This window comes from Lipotes vexillifer, unplaced genomic scaffold, assembly GCF_000442215.2.
Source record: "Lipotes vexillifer unplaced genomic scaffold, Lipotes_vexillifer_v1.1 scaffold35, whole genome shotgun sequence".
Classification (NCBI taxonomy): Eukaryota; Metazoa; Chordata; class Mammalia; order Artiodactyla; family Lipotidae; genus Lipotes; species Lipotes vexillifer.
In genome coordinates, this window is record NW_006780561.1 from 209024 (window position 1) to 217818 (window position 8795).

Genomic DNA, 8795 nt, shown 5'->3' on the forward strand with positions numbered 1-8795 from the left:
GAGAAAAAGCCATTTGAAGACACGGCAAGAAGACAGCCATCTGCAAGCCAAGGAGAGAGGCCTCAGAAGGAAACCAAACCAACTGACCCTTGATCTTGGATTTCCTGGCTCCAGAACTGTGAGAAATAAATTTCTGCTGTTTAAGCCACCCAGTCTGTGATGTTTTTTATGGCAGCCCTAGCAAACAGGTATACCATGTATGCCCAGTAGCTTGGCCAAATGGGAATCATCCTCACAGAAAGGACTGAATTGTCGTCACCAACTTCCTGACAATAATACCTAGAGGGATCAGTGCTTCCCACAAATGACGCATTTCCATCTCAGCCAGGATGTATTCTCTAAGGCAGGGAAAGGTTGACGTGGCAGGGGCAGGGGAGAGGGGCATGGCAGCAAGCAGGGTCTCGCTTAGCTGTATATCCCACCTGCTCTCCACGGTCCCTATGTCCATGGGGCAGCAGGAAAGGACCACAGAATTTCTCAGCATTGGAGAGAAACAGATAAAATCTCTCCTCAAAAATCAAATCAGAAGACAAATTGAGTTAGTGTTACTGGAAGATTAAAAGCTAAATAATAATATGAACTGTTATATAAATAAAGGCCATAGGAAATACAGCACAGAGAACGTGGCATAATCAGTGCATGGAGCAGAAGCGCCAAAGGAGTGGAGAGAAGGGAGCCGAGTGCACTGAAGAGGGCCTGGAACAGGGCAGTGTAAACTGACCTTGCGGGATGGGGAATTCTCAGGGAATTCAGCACAATCACAAACAGAAAAAAAAGCCACCAGCCTGAGACTAATCATACACTTAGGTCTTGTTCCCACATCTGGCAATTACCCTAATTCCCCAGAGGTAACTTTATATTAATATTTGCCAGAGTGTATTTGCAGAATTGTAAACACACACTCAAAAAATAAAACAAAGTAAAACTGAAAATTGGGGGATTAAATAGGTTTCTTTATTGCAGAACTTCTCAGAACTCAAAGTACATTTGTAAATCTCCCCCAAATGATTAGACCATAAATCCTTTTTTCCCATGAGGATTTCAGCTAGCAAATATTTTCGGGAGCATCCCCTTAAACCTTCCTGATATCACCAGTGGGTAGAAAAGGTCAACCAACCTATAGTGAGCAACACAATGCAAAGCACCAAACCAAAACAGCAGTCAAGCCCCCAGGGAAAACTAAACAAAATAAGATAAAACAAAACAACAGTGATCAAACCAGTAAATAGCACTAGAGTGTGGCTGATTTTTTTTTTAAGTAATCAATATTATTGTTTCTATGTGGCTCTGTGCTAAAAATTTTACCTCAAAACAATCCTTGTAAAATGGGTTCGAAAATCACTTTCACTTTACAGATAAAAAAGCTGAGGCACAGAGAGGCTAAGACTTTGCTCAAGGTCACACAGTAACTGACAGAATCAGCCTTACATCCAATTAGGGAGGTAATTCCAAGAGCCTTCAAAAACCACAGCCTGAAACACTTACAGAGCACCTGTTACACACCCAACATAACACTGAAAACAAAAAATCGTGGCCTGGGCTTCCCTGGTGGCGCAGTGGTTGAGAGTCTGCCTGCCGACGCAGGGGACACGGGTTCGTGCCCCGGTCCGGGAAGATCCCACATGCCACGGAGCGGCTGGGCCCATGAGCCATGGCCGCTGAGCCTGTGCGTCCAGAGACTGTGCTCCGCAACGGGGGAGGCCACAGCAGTGAGAAGCCCGCGTACCGCAAAAAATAAAAATAAAAATCATGGCCTGGAGCTATTATCAATTCCAAGCAGCATTTAGGACTGTTCTACCTTCTCAAGAAGACCCGGTCTGAGGCAAAATCTCAGAAGCAGATAGTTCTGCCCAAACCGGGAAGAATCTGAAACTGGGTTCAAGGTAGAGATAGCTGAGCACAGAAAAGGACAGAAGCACTTGGAGGTCAAGTGCAACACAGTTCAGAGACCTGTGAGGCCGGTGACGGATCGAGAAAATCCACCCAGGGCAGGAACCAGACATCACTTTTGCTGCCAGCAGCCTCCCCAGCAGCTGGAATATACGGTCATTTCCTGCGTCCCGGCGACAGCAGAAAAAGGTTCCTGTGAAAACTTGCCCTTGGAACAGTTGACATTATGAGTACCTGCTTTTGCCCTCGTACTTACCACAGTAGGAGTACCAAACACTTGTGTCAGAGGAGTTGCAGACCCAGCGTTTCTCTCCAGGTTCAGTAAATGTGGAAGAAAACAGGGCGGAAAAAAGCATAAATGGGAACATGATTCAGTATCTTCAAAACTTTAAAAATGCAAGGACAATCAGTAACTAATCATCAGACTCTTCCTTTTTAATAAGTAGAAAAAATTTAACTTAGTCATCAGTCACATGATTTCTGAGTTCCTATCCAACTGTTTCCTCTTTTGAATGTGTGTGTGTGTGTGTGTGTGTGTGTGTGTGTGTGTGTGTGTGTGTTTAATATCTGAGCACTTGCTGCAAGAGGAAAGGAAAATGATTCAGAATGTACTCTTTGCGAACACGTGATACAAATGAGAGCACAGAGCTTTAAAAACAAAATCAGGTATTTCCCAATCAATAGTAAGAAAACCAGCCTGTAAGTCTTCTTTAAAAGATCAAAAGACTAACACTCTTTATCCCTCTGCATTGCTATTCTCTCTCCCACAAGATTTTTTTTTTTAAACCCTAAGCCCCCCCCCCCCATTCCTTCTTTCTTTATTTATGGCCGTGCCGCTGGGCTTGGAAGCGTGGAGTCCTAACCACTAGACCGCCAGGGAATTCCCTCCCACAAGTTCTTTATACAACAATTCTCATGACCAGAAAGCAGAACCCAAAGCTCTGAACTGAACAGGCTCACGCAAAGTGTTTCTGCTCGGCAACAGGTTCAGCCAGAGGGTAGAGCCCAGCTGGATGAGACCCCAGACACAGGACATTAGCTGTAGTTCTGCATGGTGGGTGGGAGGTCTCACCAGGCTTGAGAATGCGCTCACTTTAGCAAACTACAGGTCCAGGGAATACCTTAAAATGGTCATTATTTTGTATGTGGAATGTATTTCATTCCAAAACTCCCACTTCATTCTAGAAAAACAGCCACCCCTTTAGATGCTTTTTTGCTACCTGAAATTCTTTAAAGGACATGGTCTGGGATTAGTAGCCAAAAAATGGCATGGAGTTGGGGCCTTAAAAACCTACAAGTTTAGAGGAAAATAATCATATTTGTAAAAGGTTTTACTAAAGAACTGTACTACTTTCCCAGTTTTTTAAAGGTAAATATCCATGGGGTGGGGCGTAGTCTGGGGAAATGGGGAGTTGCTCAATGGGTATTGTTTCAGGTTGGCAAGGTGAAAAAGTCTAGAGATCTGTTGCACAGCAATGTGAATACAGTTAACACTAATGAACTGTACACTTAAAATTGGTTAAGATGGAGAATTCCCTGGAGGTCCAGAGGTTAGGACTCCATGCTTCCACTGCAGGGCACATGGGTTTGATCCCTGGTCAGGGAACTAAGATCCCACAAGCTGCCCAGTGCAGCCAAAAAAAAAAAAAAAGTTGGTTAAGATGGTAAATTTTATGTTATATGTATTTTATATATTTTTTAAGTGGTGGGGGGGAAGAGGACAAATCCATGAATGCTTCTAGTAGTCTCAAAATACCATTTCCCACTAAAAGGAACAAGTACTCTAGAGAAATTACTGTTTCCAGGTCTGAGGCAGAATAGGTTCAAGATGAGCCTAAAACATCTTATCATATTAGACACCCAATTTGATGACAGTCCCATTGACCAAGGATGGGTTTCCTATTGCTGCTGTAACAAATAACCACAAACTTAGTGCCTTAAAAACAATACAAATGGGGAATTCCCTGGCAGTCCGGTGGTTAGGACTCTGAATTTTCACTGCCAAGGACCCAGGTTCGATCCCTGGTTGGGGAACTAAGATCCCACAAGCCGTGCTATGCGGAAAACACACACACACACACGCACAATACAAATGAATTCTCTTACAGTTCTGGAGGTCAGAAGTCCGAAATCAGTTTCAATGGGCTAAAAGCAAGGAGTCAGCATACCTAGCTCTTCTGGAGACTCCAGGGGAAGACTCTGTTTACTTGGCTTTTTCAGTTTGAGAGCTGCAATCCTCCATCTGCAAAGTTCAGCACTGTCATCTCTGCTTCCATCATCACATCGCCTCTCCCCTGATATCCTGCCTCCCTGTTATAAGGGCCCTGTGATTACACTAGAACCATTTAGATAATCCATGATAATCTCCCCAACTCAAGATCCACCTATAAAATCTTTTGCCACTTAACGTAACATTCACAGCTTCCAGACATGAACATTCAGCCTACCTGTAGACTATTACGATCATTAATAAGATAGTAACTGCGATGAATTGAAATACATCAAATATATTCAAATCAATCAGCTCATAATAATTTTTTTAAAGTCTAATCAGCAGATGATGCTAGGAAACCAACTCTGTTTTGAAAACTGATAAAGGGAAAGAATCAAGCATTTATCCTGACTTTTCTGTAGAAACTGAACTACTGGTAACCAACTAGTACAGAGAGGCAAGTTTCCCTTGCCTTCTCATACTCTTTTCTCTACTTTTAGAAGTATTTCAGCTAATATATGAAAAAGGAATGATAGAATATAACCATTTTGCAACACCTAATGAATTAGTAAACTTGCGCACTGAGCATTAGTAGTTGCTAATGTCACAGAGACAGAGGCAGAAAGACATTGTATTCTTCTTGATGGATGAACATGGTGGCAGCCAACCTCCAAGATGGCTCCCAATGATCCTTACTTCTTGGTATGCAAATCCTTGTGTAGCCCCCTCCAACAATGTATAAGGGTGACTGTGTAACTAAGAAAATATTGCACAATGATTAACGTGCAACTTCCAAAGTAGATCATAAAAGACATTTTGCCCTCTACCTTGCTCTCCTGGATCAGTTGCTCTGGGGGAAACAAGTAGCTCTAAAGAGAGATCCATGTGGTAAGAAACCAAGGCCTCCTCCCAAAAGGCCAGCACCAATTTGTCAGTCATGTGAGTGAGCCACCTTGGAAGCAGTTCCTCCTGCCCCAGCCCAGCCTTCAAATGACAGGAGTACCGGCTGATATCTTGACTGCAACCGCATGAGAGAACCTGAGCCACACCCCCTCAACTAAGCCATTCCCAAATACCTGACCAACAGACACTGTGCAATATCATAAACGTTTGTTGATGTTTTAAACCTCTAAGTTTTAGGGGCAATTTGTTATGCAACAATAGAAAAATAATACAAACAACGTCGGCTATGAATCAGTCTTATCCAAAATAATCAAACCTCAACCTGATAAAGCCTCAATTTATAGCAAATACAGTAGACAGACAAACATGTTAAACAACACCTTGGGGATATAATCAGAAAATCTAGACCATGAAAACATATATAGGGCAAAAAACTCAGTTTCTTCAACAGATGATTTGCAAGGGGCAGGGGGTGGCGGGGGAAACAAAGTGAAAGAGGGAATTCCCTGGCAATCCAGTGGTCAGGATTCTGTGCTTCTGCTGCCGGGGGCCAGGTTTGATCCCTGGTTGGGGAACTAAGATCTCACATGCCATGTGGGAGGGCCTAAAAAAACAAAAACAAAAGTGAAAAATATAGAAGGGCCCATAGATTAGAAGTCTTAAAAGAGACTTAGAAAATAGGTGTGAATAAGGTGGGAACTTTAATTAGATCTTAATCCAAACAAAATGGGGGTGAAAATTATGAAACAATTGGAAATTTGAGTAGACTGGATATTTGATAACACTGGGGTCAAGGGCAGCTTAAGTATTATGATGGTATTGTTATTTTTTAAAGTCTTTATCTTGTAGAGTTACAAAATTAAATATTTAAGAAAGAAATCTTATGACGTCTGGGATTTGGTTCCAAATAAAAGTAGACGGCAAGTGATCTAGATGAAACAATGAATCTGGATGATGAGTCACTTTTTCTGAAAAAATCAGAGTACAATTTTAACGAATGTGTCCAAGCTAAGGCTGTCATTCATACCTAATGACCGTTTTACTTTTGCTCCCAAAAGCTGAAGTCTTTCAGTATGATGTAATCTACGTTGAGGAAAAGGATTACATCTTATTGTCAAAGGGTACACTATCTGATGTAACCCAGAGGTCCAAGGGGATCACCCTGCCTTTTGGGACTCAAATAAAACTGACTCAATATCCTTCCCATAGGTAGAGAGAGATTCACCACCTTCCTAATCTTTCCAAGATTACTCTGCCTGGGGAGAGGGTAGTAAAGTGGCATGGAAGGATGTGCGTATATTTCTTACCTTGGTCTGAGCTGTTTCTGCAGACTTATTTCAGTGATGAACCATTATGGTATCCTACGTATGCTGATCCTTTTCTACATCTTGGTCTCACTCCAAATCATGCCCTTGAGAAGTCATCTTTCTCATGTAGTATTTTAAGCCTTTTTTCTTTTCTCTAAACAATTGAGGAATTATTGATACTCATAAAAATAGGATTTTCACTCCACTCCACAGGTGACAAAATGGTTGCATGGATATAGGACATTTAAAGAAAGAGATAGGATGTACTAAAAACAAGTTATGAGAAAACTGACCCTTGAGAGAAAACTTTGAAATGTTAACAACACTGTTTTCTTCTAATATTTATCTAACATTTGATAATGAGTATTTGATTATGGAATAATCTTTTTTTTTTTTTTTTTGCGGTACGGGGGCCTCTCTACCTCCTAATAACACTAAATTGGACCCTACGCATACTTTTATCCATTCATTTCCTATGTTTTTATTTTAAACTACTACTACTTTATTTATTTATTTATTTATTATTTACTTTTGTGGTGCGTGGGCTTCTCACTGTTGTGGCCTCTCCCGTTGCAGAGCACAGGCTACGGACACGCAGGCCCAGCGGCCGTGGCTCACGGGCCCAGCCGCTCCGCGGCACGTGGGATCTTCCCGGACCGGGGCACGAACCCGTGTCCCCTGCATCGGCAGGCGGACTCCCAACCACTGCACCACCAGGGAAGCCCTGGAATAATCGTTTTACAGAAAGATATAAATCACATTAACTGCTAAGATAGCAACAGGCCCATATCTAGGTGACAGAGGACAGAAAAGCAGACAGGCAGAGGCCCAAACTGAGGACAGAGGTAGTGGCAGCTTGTTCATCTGAGAATAGAGCCCGCCCTCTACTAAGACCACAAGCTGGCTGATCCTAGCAGAGGGCAGGCTCTAAGTCTCAGAAAGATGAGCACTGTTCTACCTTAAGCTGTCTCCTATAACCTAGCAGCTTCAGACTTGATCTTTCCCCTAAGAACTAGTGATGTCCCTGCTGCTTCTCCATCCACCTCCCTCATACCACAGGCAAGCCAGAAACATTAGATTTATCATCGTGGCAGGTGATAGATGTTAAGCAGCTCTCTACAGACTGGGTGTTTTGTTCTCAACTGTGACTCTGGCAACTAGCCCAGTACCTGACACCCTCTAGGCACTTAATCAGTATCTACTAGTCTAAATAGCATGATTTAAGGCCCTTTGTTCCTGGCTGAAAATCCTTCACAAGAACCAACTTAACATTAGCATGGAGACTTTTATTTTATAAAAGGTACTATCCATCTATGTAGTACATACAATTTTCCCACTGTGCCAGGGTGTAACAAAGGAGAGTGTACATGGAGGGACAAATGGAACCACTGAAGACGATACTACTTAGGTCACCACTTCCCCAAGAGCTAACCACACCCTACTGGACATGGATATCTTTAACGTGGGCAGCCATGCCAGAGATGATAGGCAAAAACCTGTGCTCTGAGCCAAAGGAAGCAGATTAACAGTTTCCCATAATCTGTGAATTTTTAAAGAGTTTTCAATGTGGGAAAAGGTAATATCTATATCCTTAGAAAAATCCAAACACAAAGGAAAAATAACTTTCCCATTTGCTTCTGACATCCAATCCCCAGCTGAGAGGGAATCACACTTATTATATAAAAGTAACCATGCATATGTCAGCATATACATGTATTTTCACACCCTTTTAACACAAGGTAGAGTATTGTATGTTTTGTTTTTCAAACATAACTTTTTTTATTATAAAGGAACATAATTCTCTGGAAATTAAAAGTTCTGTGATACAATTTCAAATTATTTTTTTAACAATCAGTCACTAACAAAAATCATAAGGCAATTATTATACACTGGAACATAAATCACATTTAAGCACAAACATAAAAACGACAGACTCATTTCTCTTCTTCAAGCTGTTTCTTTTCACTGGCTTCTTCCACATCAAAAGTGAATGGTTTGTCATAACCCATTAGATGGTTATAATCTTCGGGGTTTGGAAAGAGTGCTGGATTAACTAACAGTGATTTTGTTTTAGCATAAAATGTGGTAAACACATGTGTGCTATTTGGAATCGTCACGTCATTCTGGTGGAACACTGTACTCGTTTCCAAAAGCACAACATTATAAGTAATGGCTTTATAAGTGTCTGTTGTGGCCTCGTGGTACAACCGAATGACATAGCCTTTTGTAAGAAAGTGAAGCAGTGTCGGAGTGATCACTGTAAAGCTTCCTATGATGCCATAAAATAAGATTTGCAAAGGCAGACTTCCAAATATAATATTATTTTGTGCAAAAATGTGCGGTAGGAATGCAAGGCTGATCAGACTTGTAGAGTAAGAAAAACATTTCACACCTAAATAAGAAAAAAAATGGGAGAAGATTAACATTTTTAACTTTTATAAAACAATCAACCTATCCAATTAATTCTTCCACCTTTTTCCCTA

The 8795-nt window shown here is 41.5% G+C and overlaps 2 protein-coding genes across 2 annotated transcripts in view; both read right to left on the bottom strand.

Moving 5' to 3' along the window:
- LY96 (lymphocyte antigen 96) overlaps positions 1 to 2277 on the bottom strand; it is a 30771-nt gene extending 28494 nt beyond the window's left edge. The window contains exon 1 of the mRNA XM_007453707.1: positions 2147 to 2277. Coding sequence (XP_007453769.1) covers positions 2147 to 2258 — 112 coding nt within the window. The 5' untranslated portion in view covers positions 2259 to 2277. The remainder of the gene's footprint in view (positions 1 to 2146) is intronic.
- Positions 2278 to 8246: 5969 nt separating this feature from the next.
- TMEM70 (transmembrane protein 70) overlaps positions 8247 to 8795 on the bottom strand; it is a 6166-nt gene continuing 5617 nt past the window's right edge. The window contains exon 3 of the mRNA XM_007453708.1: positions 8247 to 8704. Coding sequence (XP_007453770.1) covers positions 8247 to 8704 — 458 coding nt within the window. The remainder of the gene's footprint in view (positions 8705 to 8795) is intronic.